This window comes from Astatotilapia calliptera, chromosome 23 (assembly GCF_964374335.1).
Source record: "Astatotilapia calliptera chromosome 23, fAstCal68.1, whole genome shotgun sequence".
In the NCBI taxonomy this organism is placed as follows: Eukaryota; Metazoa; Chordata; class Actinopteri; order Cichliformes; family Cichlidae; genus Astatotilapia; species Astatotilapia calliptera.
Window position 1 is genome coordinate 5098962 of NC_137443.1, and position 13549 is coordinate 5112510.

General features: G+C 39.7%; 1 protein-coding gene across 1 annotated transcript in view; it reads right to left on the bottom strand.

Moving 5' to 3' along the window:
- Window positions 1-8508: 8508 nt before the first annotated feature.
- Window positions 8509-13549, bottom strand: part of fgf22 (fibroblast growth factor 22) — a 29335-nt gene continuing 24294 nt past the window's right edge. The window contains exons 2-3 of the mRNA XM_026159262.2: window positions 11785-11888; window positions 8509-10331 (exon numbers count right to left, since the gene is read on the bottom strand). Coding sequence (XP_026015047.1) covers window positions 10137-10331; window positions 11785-11888 — 299 coding nt within the window. The 3' untranslated portion in view covers window positions 8509-10136. The remainder of the gene's footprint in view (window positions 10332-11784; window positions 11889-13549) is intronic.

Consider the following 13549-nt stretch of genomic DNA (forward strand, 5'->3'; position numbering starts at 1 on the left):
CAGTAATCAAGTTATTCCATTGCAGTTATGAACAAATGTTAATCTTTATTTCATTTATTTTGATTTTAAATGTCATTATTCAACGTTTGCCAGAAAATATGAGACAGCTCTGACACTGAAACATTAAATAACTGAGGATATCTAGATTTACTTACTCCTCTCCATTTATATTATTAATATTATAATCCTGAATGGCTCGTTTTTGGATGTGTGTGTATGTCTCTTACTGGCACTTCGATAGTGGAAGGTGTCTGTCCTCACTAGCTATTAAACCAACTGTAGAAAGGGACACATAGTCATATGCTAAAAAAAAAAAAAAATCATTATGAGATGCACTGGTTTCTTTTATGCAATGTTCAAAGCTTAACAGAGCGGGACTGATTTGTCGTTGTCTTTGGTATTTTCAGACATGCCGGTTGAAACTCCCAGTTGTCCAAAAAGTCAGAGTCCCCATTTACTCTCATTTCGATGCAAAAAAATGGCCTCTAAGCCAATTTATCTCTTTATAAAAAAGTAGTATGGAGAGTCTTTTTTTACATTTTGGAAGTAAGAGCCGTGGTAGCTTTGATTGATAGGTGTCCCAGCGGCCTGTCTCTGCTAATTCCGTGTCCAAAAACCTCTTAATGTCACTTCTGGCTCTATTTGTATTATAGTCTAATAAACATTCATACTACAGGATACAGAAAAAATGTCATTTTTTTGTATTAATCCTTAGTAAGATTTGACTGGAAGATTGTTTCTCTGCAGATGTTGGATGCAGCATCCTTAGGTTTTTCCAGCCAGTGTCAAATTCTCTCCGCAACTATAATGATTAAAGACCTTTACACATCACGATTGCTGCGTGACACAACATGTGAGTTTTTAATCCAACACTAACCTCAGCTGCAGAAAGCAACGACATTTTGATATTGTGCATAAATGTCATTAAAGGACGCCTGTTAATCTTTGAAGTTGGAAAAAAAAAACACAGTGCTGAAGAAATATCACCATGCGTACAGTGACAAAACACAGAGGCTGTCTAGCTTCACTGGCATGAAGAATTTCTTCACACACGGCACGAATTGAGCAGTAGGGTGGATAGGTTTGGCACAGCGCAAACTTTGCATGAAGTGACTGACTTTGGTCTTTTCCCTTTACTAACAGCCAAAGACAACCTCATGATGTTGACTGGGACTCAACCCAACATGTGGCCTGCCTAAGCAGACCAAACTATGTAGAAGGTTCCCCTTTAGCCTTTTTTTCTTGTTTATTATCACCTTTTCATTTGTGATCTTTCTCTAATAATGGTACAACTTATGTTCTTTAAGCAAATAAAAATCCACCCAGTGTTACTAAATGTCTATACAGGAGAAGTTTGTGTACAGTCATTCAGTGCACAACAATAGCCAAAATATGAGAACCATTCATCCAAACAACTGGACACTGTACTTCCAAGATCAGCTGTTGAGGAACGCAAAGGAAAGACAGATGCTAAAACGTGTATACAAAGAGTGAAGTTCTACTGGACTGTGTTATTGTGAAATGTATTTCTGATTAGAGATGGACCGATCCGATATTACGTATCGGTATCGGTCCGATACTGACCTAAATTACTGGATCGGATATCGGAGAAAAATAAAAAATGTAATCCGATCCATTAAATATCACGAAAGCACCTCACAAAACTTGCAACACGCCGTAACTCACCTCAGAACGTTAGCAGTCGGAGCAGTATGCATCACGTGATAGAGCGGCTGTGGCATGCGGGACCTGTCGGTGGTCTGGATAGCATGTGGAGCTTCGCTAGCAACCCGGCATTTCATCTCCGACAAAGTTATCCCCGAGAGAAGTAAAGCAAGTGTGTAAGTCCATCTCTGAATGTTTGTAAAGCATTCCTGCGTTAAGCTTAACGAGCGACTGCCTCTCGCTCTCCGGCTGCTACTTCAATCATGAAACTGCTTAACGATCAGCTGATCGGCTTTTCTGTCGCAAGTCCATCTCTCTGGTTTGTTTTTGGCCCACTTTGCACCAGAAAGAGGAAACCAGCGGCTGAACAACAGCAGCACGTTTAAGCTTGATAAACTGTTGTTAGAATGTATTTAATGTTACTTTCTACTCGAGGATCTTTTTCTACGTAGCTGACGCTGGTAACTGTGCAGGGGCGGATCTAGCAAAGTTTAGCCAGGGGGGCTGATAGGGCATTAACAGGGAAAAGGGGGCACAAAGACATACTTTTCTTTCTTATTCTCATTTAAAATGTCGAGCTTTTAATAAATAATTATCTGACACCCAAAGTTTTAATTTGATGTAAAATGAATAGAAGTCAATTACTGTATATAGTGACTATTAAGTCTAATATATACCCTAGTAAGCTATAGTACTCTTTACTTTGGGAAGGTACCATCTGTGCAGTCTGCAATTTTGTTGAAGAAAGATGTTGAATCTATTTAATATTTCTTGAAAAATAATTGATTTCTGTGCATTTTTTTTCGCACTGCATCAAATTAAGGTTGATTACGTCGATTAAGCATCATGAGGTGGAGCGTGAGGGGTGGTTCCCTATTTTTTATTTATTTATTTTTGTTGTTGCTGGGAGTTGGAACCCTATTAGTTAGGTTGCTTAATATTTACACTAAGTACTCTTTAAAATACCAGAATAGGGAGGATGGTGTAGGTTTAAGTTTATTAGATTGATCAGTATTGCTGAACTATGAAATATTTTTTTTGTATACAGGTATAACAGAATAGCTTTAGTGTAGTTGTTGTTTTAAACTTGAGTATGAACTTATACAAAATGCAGCAAGATATTTAAAAAACAGTTTTGTTGATTAAAAAACACTATATCGGATTCATATCGGTATCGGCAGATATCCAAATTTATGATATCGGTATCGGTATCGGACATAAAAAAGTGGTATCGTGCCATCTCTATTTCTGATATTCTTTTTATGTTTATAAATATCCAGAACATTAGCTAGACTTTCAGTGTAATGCAGTCCAGGACAAAAAAGTACAGACTATGAGCATATAAACAAAGGGAGCTGACATGTTGGATTGCATTAGACTAAACAGGTTTACCCAATAGCATGATTGCTGAGTGCACTGCTTTTTTTTTTAGTCTTTTAGAATGTCTACTGCAAATATACAGTATCACTGCTGCTTACAGTTAAAAGCTTGGTAAAGCTATGAGAGCTATTTAAGGCTTAAGGTACATATCTAGTTCTTATAAGGCCTTAAAATTATTTAAATACAACTTCATATAAACAACATCATAATACATAATTATTTAGGCATTATTTATTTAACAAAAACGATGTCAAAAAGCAGAAAAACTAAGTAGACTCCATTATTCAATGTCTTGGAACAACCTTTAGCGACAATAACTTGAATTAATTATTTTCTATATGACTTTATAAGTCGTTCACACCATAGTGGAGGCATTTTGGGCCGCTGTTTTTCACTATGTTGCTTCATTTCATTGTGGTTTGCAGGATTTCGTTGCAAATCTCAGATGCACAGCTACCATATCTTGAGGTCTGGACAGGTGAGATTAAGGTCAAATATATGGACCGCTGCAGCATCTTGATTCTTTTCTTTTTTAGCCATTATGTTGTAGAGTTTTGCTGCTGTGGTCTGCATCATTGTTTTGGCCAAACCTGTCACGCAGATGGCTTCACATTTGATTTAGAATACTTTGGTATCAAGAGGAGCACAATAACTGCAAGGTGTCAAAGTCCTGTGGCTGCAAAACAAACCAAACTCATCAGCCCTCCAGCACCGTGGATGACAGCTGGTATTGGTGTTGTGCTGATTATCTGTGCAGTGTGCATTATGGCCAGATTTCCACACTGTTCCAAAAAATCTCGCGGTTTGTTCAGACAGAACTTGGACATTATCGTATTGACATGCTAACTGAGGCTCGTGAGTCTAAGAGGTTTCTCTTGTACTCTTGTTTATTTGTTTGTTTGTTTGCAGTTTCTGTGAGCATTGCACAGTCTGAACTTGGAATGAATTTGCTAGGACATCCACTCCTGGGAAGACTGGCATCCATCTTGAATGTTTTGCATTTGTGAATAATCATTATCACTGTGGAACCGTGGCCTTTAAATAGCCTGGAAATTGACTGAATGGCAGCAACAGTAGCTTCTTTAATTTTGCAACAGTTCAGCAATCTGCCAAAGCTCAAAATTCATGCTTTTATAGAAGTGGTCAGGCTACAGATGATCAGTTAATTGATTAGCAGTCAAAATTTAAAGCAGGTATACATTCTTTTTACCCTCATAAACCTTTGAGAAGTAAATAATATTAATAGCAACAAGCAGATAATTAGTTAAAGCTGCCATAAAAACCTGTTGCGCTGGAAACACGTAGCTAGAATCTGTGATTTAAAAGATACTTGTCAGTAAGAAAAGATCGCAAATTAATAAACATATTTTTTCATTTTAATTTTTTATTTGTGCTTGGCAGCCTCTGCAGTAATACAAAAGCTGTACTGATCGGTTGTGGTGAAGAGAGCTAAGCATCGATTTACCTGTCATTTCTTGTTCCCATTTCGTGGTCGTGAGTTCTAGATAGTGACCAAAAGAATAAGTATGTGTATACAAGTGGTGGTAATTTTTTTTGATCATCCTGTCTCTGGGCTCTCCCTCAGAGACAGGATGAGGTGCTTGGTTATTTGAGAGGTTCTGAGCAGAGCTGCTATTCCTTCCCATCGAAAGAAGCCAGTTGAGGTGACTGACGAGGTTCCTGCTGGTTGCCTCCTAGGCAAGGTGTTTCGAGCATGTGCTACTGGGAGCAGGCCCCAGGGAAGAACCAGGACTTGCTGCAGAGATCATATCTCTCAGCTGGCTTGGGAACAACTTGTCTTGCTCAGACTGCTGCCTGTGCATAATTTATGTTATTTTTATACTCACCTAAAAAATCTGTGACCCCCATTTGCCCCATGGATGGTGGAACTATTATCCAGAAAGATATTACTCCCAACAGGATGGAGCTATTTCATCATAGGCAAATGTTGATAACACCGAAAAGGTTTGTAGTGATTTGCAGAGACATTTCCTTTCAAGGGGAATAGTGAACCTAAAACATATGAGAAATGTCTCCCTAGAGCAAAACAGAGCCACCTGATCCCCTCACTGAATAAGTGGCAAAGTGTTGTTGTCACTTCTGTGTAGCTCTCAGCAAGAAATCACTACTGTTACTGGTATTTCTAGCCTTTAATATGTTCTTTTTCAGGGATCAACTTTGCTGTCACACAATCGTCTTACCATCCATCTCCTCAAAACATCCCCTGGTGTCTGGCAGGGCTGCAGATATTCAAAGAATGCCTGACATGGCGTTTGGCCAGTCAGCACCACATACCTTTGGATGGCATGGCAGGGCTTAAGGGGAAATGTGGCGCATATGCCACTCAGCAGCCCTGTCTAAAGTCTACTAAGTGGCTTCAAACATGAACACTAATCCAGTCAGTGATGAGAAGGCCTCAGTCTGATAGTCGTGTAGCAGACTGCCAAGTCTGTCAAAGCACACTCTCAGGTTCAAACAGAACACAATGGAGAAAAACTCTGAAGTTCAAAGGGAATTGCAGCAGCTTTAATGAAACTGTATTTCCTTTGCAGGTATTTGTGTGTGATGAATCAATTTGTTCTTGCTTTTCCTCCTTTTTATGAAAAGTTTATTTCCAAAAGGTGATTCAGGACAGAGAACTCTGTCTTTGCTCTCTCTTTGTGCAAATAAATGTGACTACACATGTACACAGCAAGAGAGAGAGAGATGCAGATACTAATATAGATGTATTTACAGATATATAGATATGTGCATTGCTAATCCATGCACTCATACTCATACTCATACTCATACTACATTGAGAAACATGAAACATGTATACAAAACTGAATTAACATTTTGAAAAGAGCAAAAGGCCTTTGCAGAAATATGAAGAAAGTTCTCCACGTCCTGTCTTGGATATAATAGCAACAGCAGCACTGCGACATATTTAGTATTTCCAGAGTGTTGAAATTTTAGGTGAAGGAGGATTTTCGCATATACGTATTGTGCAGATGTGAGCTGGTTAAAAATGGAAGGACCAACTGCAGCTGTCAAAGAGTGTTGATCTCTGCTAGCTATCTATCTATACACTTTCTCTAAGTGTGACTGCCTCTATTTCTGCCCCTTTACATCTCTTTATTGATCTTTAATGCTAGAATTCACCTTGAAATGTCCATATATTTTTACATGTGTGTCGTGGCCACAAATCATGTGCATATAGATGACTAGGCACTGTGATCTCATAAATTTGTTCATACAAACAGTGTATACATAATAACCATACACACATGCAAACATGTTCAAAAACTCACATGCACACTCATCTGTCGTCCACCCTTCAGTCCATCTATTCAGCTTTATAACTTGGGCTGTTTTTGTAACAAAACAAGCCCTAATCCTAAATTCAGGGAGCTGTGAATGTGCCTCAACAAATGGCAGACAAATGAGAAGGATTAGTGAGGGCCTGTGAAAGAGTGAAAGGTTTGCCATTGATCTACGGTGGTCCTGTTCTCTTTCAGGGCCACTCGGTTTGAAAACCCCACTGAGTAAGAGCATACAGGGCCACTCCAGAGCCCCCTAGGCCACCGAGAGACACACAACAGCCACAATTAGTCTCAGGAGCTGTAATGGCAATTCAATAAGCGCTTTAAAATTGTGCCTTAGTCTGTCTGCCACCCCCCAACCCCTCCCACTTCTCCCATTTTCGTCTACATACATAAGATTGGTATTAAGAAGGGCTCTTTTTTTTTTCTCTTTCCCACCCACCACAGTTCTTTTCAGTCACTGTGAGAGAAAATGACCACACAGGGTTTCAAAGGTTCTAGAGGCTGTGGTTTGTTGTCGCTGAAGCAGCATGACTTGTGCCCCTGTAGATTTTGGCTGAGGCCCTCAAAATGGGCTTCTATTATTACTTTTTTTCTGTCAGTCAGCTGCAAATTTATTTTGTTGCCTACAAAGTTACCTTCTCTATGAACATTAATTGTGTTGGGTCATGCAGAATCCCATCTATTTTTTATGTTTTTACTGATGTGAAGACATACCCTACTATGATATAAGTATACAGATATTTCCATCAAATTCAAAATGTGAACCTTCTGAGGCCTTTCCAAAAACATGAACACATTACCTGCTGTGCAGCTTACCATGTGCTGTCTTTAGATACTTGTGCAACAACATCAGTGCGTGACTCACTCCCTCAGTCCTCTGCTTATGCGGGTTAGATCAAACACAGCCCAAACACCTGTGTTAGTGACATCAGCACGTCACTGCAGAGGAGGAGCTGAGGATGCGTTCTGGATGGCTGTCATTTGCATTCTCCTGAGGTCTTTCTCTTTGGGACATTCCTTGTTGATTTTGCACAGTGTTTAGGTTTTTCCTTTTGCTTCATGATCAAAGGCCAAAGCTTTTGATCAGGACTTCCAAAGGCTCCCCTCTTGTTTTGCTGGCGAGCACACTGACAGGACAGTGGTGGAGCAATGATAATTACAGCTCCCATTTGCTGTCCGTGGAACTGGCACCAACAGCCAGTCGCACCCTCAGGCCAAGGAGAAAGAGATTCTTGGACAGTTTAAGGAAGAAAGAGGAGAGGTAGAGCACAGGAGATGGAGGACACTGACAAAGAAGCGAGTCAATCAGGAGATCAGTCAGAAAATGGGATTTCTCTGTCCTGTGCAACCCTATTTTTGAATGGACTTTATAAAGTATAATAGCATATTAATAAAGCTTCAATAGCTTGTTAACATGCATGACCCTCCTCTTATTTACTTTCTAAATTTTATGTCAGCAGACAGTTAGATAATCTGAGAACAGACTAGAAATGGAGTAAAAAGTTCATCTAGTACTCTCCAGAGTTAAGGTAACGTTCTTTTAAGTGAAAGTTTTACCCACATCAGCAAGAACTGCAAATATTATTTACTTCTCAAAAATATAAGTGCACCTCTGGTGTGCACAGCAGAGGACAAAGACATTTACATGGCAACAGTACTGCCAGACCCCCCATACCGATATTCTGCGTCGCACCCAGACCGTCAGAGCTGAACTACAGTGTGACTTCACGCCATTCTGACCAGACATGTACCCCGTCACAGTAATCTCACATTATGACAGGCTGAAAGGTTGGCCTTTATTCACCCCAAACACCCACTATTCATGCCCGACTCTCCTTTCTGTTCACTGAAAAGACCGAGTGGCCTCCTGTGCCACCGAAGGTCTCGTCTGTGTGTAAATGATCTTGATGCTCGGCTGCATAGTTCATAACCACAGAGCTTTCATTAGACACGGGGAGGTCCTCCACATCAACGCCTCTCCCGCTGTGAGTTTCTTCATGATTATGATGAGAGGGGGATTATGTCGAAGTGCTGTGATGGAGATGTTACCAACTCTTAACAATCAGCGCCATAGCAGATAAAAATGCCATTGTGGCTCTTCATGACTAAAAAAAACTATTTAAATAAGGCTTGTAAGCACGTGAGCTGTGACTGCTGACGTATCCACATTTTACTTTATTGAAGATTACCATGAACCAAGGCACTCAAATTACTTTACTCAACTGAAATGGATCCAGGGACTGTTTGTTCTGAGAATCTGTTGTTATATATATACACACACGGCTTTTAATTTCTATTGTGGAAAACTGCTTATGATAAATGGATCACAAACGTACCAACATCCAGTAGTAATACAAATTGAGCTGAATATGGACTGAATATTATTTTTTTCCCCTTATTTTAAACAGTAGGACTACAATCCAACAAAAAAGTCAACAATAACAATAAACATCAACTTCAAACAGTTAAAGAGTATAAAAGTTTTAAATATATTAAATGTTCTATTAGCCTTGTTGTCGAGAAAACGTTAGAAAGACTTGAAAGAAGCAGATTGTAAAAACCATTTACTATGGCGTACAAAATTAATGGAGCTGCTGCTATGCAACGCGGTGTTTGCCTACTGCTGCTAGAAAGCGTTAAATGAGTCAAAGCAGATGTCAGCGATTTCACGACAGAATTAAAGACCAAAATTAAAAATTAAAGTTCTCTGTTATCTGATTTCTAATCTACTAACTGTAGGTTGAATGAGAGAAGCGGAGTGACAGAAGCATGCACAGACGTTGAAAGGGCATGTCAAGAAATCCAGCATGTTATCCCAGTAGTTAGCTTAGTTCCTGTCGTGTTCTTGACATATATCAACATATACACACAGAACAGTACAACTATCGTTGTGTTTGAGTCAGTACAATTCAACTGCACGTCATTATCTTTTTTCTAGTGGTGTCAGTTTTTTCCCAAGCAACAGTGAACATGTATAAAATTTGTACCATGGACTTTGCTGAGTAGAGGTTCCCCCTTTTTTTGATTCTTTGGAGTTTTCTCATTGCGTTTATTAACCCATTCATTATGATACTTTATCCCTATTTAAAAAAATATTGCATATCCATCCGTCAGCTCTCTTCCACTAATCCTCGTCAGGGTTTGTTGCATAAATGTAGTCATACTTAGCCTTACAAAAATGTTATTTCACACACTGCATTGAAAACAGTGCTGGATGCAGTGCGAATACATAAAAAAATGTCTTTTCAGGTAGACCTGCACATGATGCAATGTAATGATAAATTCACATGTGCTTTTTTGTGAGGCTAAATATACAGCAAAATGAAGCCAAGCTGTTGGAACAGAGCTACTGTGCAGATGTTTTTAATAGTAGAATTTGGTCCTGCCCACTGACTTATAAGGGTCTCTTTTAATAGTGATGTGTTTTCTTCACAAATCCAAATTTTATCATTTGGAAGCCCCTGTCTCGCTATCTCCCCTTCTGTCCTCTCACCTCAAACGTGCGCTACAAACACATCTGGTTTGGTGGCAAGACGGATGTCTGAACGTAACGTAGTTCTACTGTATTGTGCTGTATTACTGAACATCATTAGAAAATGCAGAAAATAACTTAAGAGTAGATATTATACTACCTCTACAAATGTTACAGACCTCAGCAAATGTACATTTATGTGACAAGAGGATGGAATAATAAAAATACACATTGTGTCACAGCCACATCAACACTAGTCCTCGGAAGGAGGTGAGCCATCCAGTTGTTGGTCAGAGTTCAGACTTGGACTGCTACGAGGGGAGCATAGGCAGGAAATGAGTAGATGGGTGTCTACGTCTAGCCTTGTGACCCCGCCTCGGTTTACCGCGCCCATTCAGCGAAACAAACATTTGCCTGCCGCTGTGTTTCCAGCGAAGCGAAGCATATGTATTGTAGCCGTTCTCCTCAATGCGTTCTTTAAACTTGCAGCTCGGGTTGTACTTCACCTGTGATTGCAGGAAGAAAGAGAAGAGACATTAAAGAGGGTGTGAGCAATTAACCTACTGCTAACAGCTGACTGCTGTTCCTTCTCTGTACAAGGCCAGCTTTCAAGTGTACAAAGGTTAATGGCAGTTGCTGTAGTAAAAGATTTCCAGGTGTTTGCAGTATATACAGTGAGTTTATCCACTGTAGTGATCTGGGTTGTTTTTCTCAGACAGTGGAAGTAAGAATTAAATGGTTGGTTAACCCAAATTTGAAAAGAATTTCCCAATCCTCACCCTTTAGAAGACATTCACCTCTTAAATATCTTTTCCATCATTTCTGTGCAGTTTATTTTAGAGGATAGGAACAGGCTTTGCATTCCAGAAACAATATTCTGGTTATTTGAGATATGTTTACACCTGACATTTTCATTTTCTTTGGGACCATTTTCTAAAAAGTGATCTTTGACAGAGACACATGATGGTGAGTTCTGTGAAATATCTTGGTTAACTGGGACATTATTATTGGAAGGACATATTCATTTCTGTTCGCTTACGTCGAATTGAAACCTTAGACATGAGAGCTTAAAACACTTACAAATGTGAAAAGACGTGACTGTGACGAAGCGGGTGGCTGGTGTGTGTCTATATTTGTGATTTGGGTTAACTGAACCTTGAGTGTTCTCAAATTAATCACATTATAACAATAAAACAAAGTTTTTTTTCTTAAAGGCACTTAAAAATTCAACCTTCAGCAAAGCCACTTTTCCACGGGTGGTTACAGCTTCTTATCAGTAAGGGTCTCAAAAGATGTTGCAGTTACAAGAGGCTCTGCTGCATTCCCTTTTCCAGATTGTTATCAGGCTCCTGTAACGAGGCCTTCTCTGTGATAGCATCGGGATAAAGTGAGCATGCCGTGATTCATCTGCCATTTTGTAAAGTCCTCCATCGGGTCTATTTATGTCCTATTTTGTGTGTTAGATGGTCGGAGGCACTTGTCTTATCACTCATCCCTGATGTTTTCGTCTTCAAGCTTTAAGTACACGAGCTAGACACCACACACCTCAGTTCTGAACTGTGCTTGAGTTTAACAATGAGTGGTGATTACTTTTGAAAGCTGCTTTACAAAACAACAATTGGCAGATGGCACGCAAGGACTTACATGAACCCAGCTGGCTATTTGTCATTGCTGCTTAGGTTTCTTTTTTCTGCTGTCTGTTTTGATGGTGGAGCAAGCCAGCTCAAGCTTCTGTATAGTCAGACAAGGTGCAGGTGTACAGCCATGATTGATTATAACAGTCTGATATCTCTCTGAACTTTCCATCAGAAGATTTCTCAGATTTTCCCTCTCTTCGGGAACATCAAACATAGGGTGGCATTCATTTGGGACTCATATATATCCTGCAACCCCAACAACTTTCCTTCCCTGTCCAGAAGTCTTGACCTCCAGAAAAATGTTGCCAGGTTGTATACGCACCGATCCAAAGAGCGTGCCTTTCTTGGACATAGCTAAGTACAGCCCGGTGCTGACAGATTTGATGGCAACAACTCCCACACTGACAGATCGGATTTCCATCAAGCCTGGAAAATAAAAGGAGAACAAGGGGCAAGGTTAGAAAGATCCAGATTTGGGAACTTCTTCCATCAAAAGTCATTCTATCATTAGTGATTAGTTTATCAGACGGCCATATGCTCTGAGGAGAGAGAGTCCAGGACACTCATTTCAAAATATATGTTTAAAAGGAAAAGGAAAAAAATTAGTAATATTAAACTATTAACTGCATCCAGAGGGAGATGGGGGTTTATAAAAGATTAGATTATAGCCAATCTACAACACATGGATTTCAGAGTCCAGGACAAAAAGCTCACATACAGGCAGGACATGTACAAGAGTCTCACAAAAAATTGCAATCCTATCAGATCACCTCAGACGCTTGAGAGACTTCCGACTGCCCTCCAAGGTGCTCAGGAACTTTTACTCGTGCACCATAGAGAGCATCCTGACGGGAAACATCTCAACCTGGTTCAGGAACAGCACCATGCAGGACAGACGAGCTCTACAGAGGGTTGTGCGATCGGCTGAGCGCACCATCCGCTTTGAGCTCCCTGACCTGCACTCAGTCTACAGCAGGCGGTGCTGGACCAAGGCCAGGAAGATCGTGAAGGACCTCAGCCATCCCAACAACGGACCGTTCTCTCTGTTGAGGTCAGGAAAGCGATTCCGCTCCCTGAAGACCAACACAGAGACTGAGGAGGAGCTTCTTCCCGCAGGCGATACGGTCTCTCAATCACACCACCACACAGTACTGACCCACACATATGGTTCTTACACACACACTGAACATTCTGGACATTTGTTTACACTAGTGGCCACTGCACAACTACACTGTGTGGTCATCAAATCGAATCACTTTATCACAAGTCACTTAAACAAATCACTTTAAGCATATTTGCACTGCACCAGTCACTTACACATGTGGATTGCACAACCCTGGACATTATATTTCTTCATTACCATTTAGTACTTGTACAGCTGCTGTTATTGTTCTATATTTCTTCATATATTCTTATATATTTCTATACTGTGTATTTGTGTATTGTGTATTTTGTTGTGCAGTTATTTTATTTTTAACTTTAATTTTAAGATTTTATTTTATTCCTTCCTAGTTAAATTTACCCTTCATTTTAATTTTCATATTTATTTCCTATCCTATTCATAGTCTTCTTTTCTTTAGGTCACGAGCAGTTGTCTAAGCATTTCACTGCATATCGTACTGTGTATGACTGTGTATGTGACAAATAAAATTTGAATTTGAATTTGGTTATAATTATATTTTCATAGAAGTTTAATTAAGCAATGTTTCACCCATATGTTGGGAAAACAAACATACGGGTGAAACATATGGTGATGACTGAGTGCTACAGAGCAGGTTCGTTAAACAAAGCATCAAAGCAAAACATTTATGTAAAAGATTTTTTATGATTGAGTTATTTGAATTACTTGATGAATCATTGCAGCCCTACTATCAGTCATACTTAAATGTGAACATAATCATCCTGCCGAATTGCATCCATGCAACTCTCCAGAAGCAGCCCTCACAATCATGCTTTGGTCATGCTGCTGTTGTTTACTGTCTCTGGTGGTAACTTATGTCACCCTGCGAAAACCTCCAAGGTGAAGGTTTCTACCTAGTTGTTTTTAGAGATGTCCTGTCTTACCACAGCATCCTTAATAGGAGCTA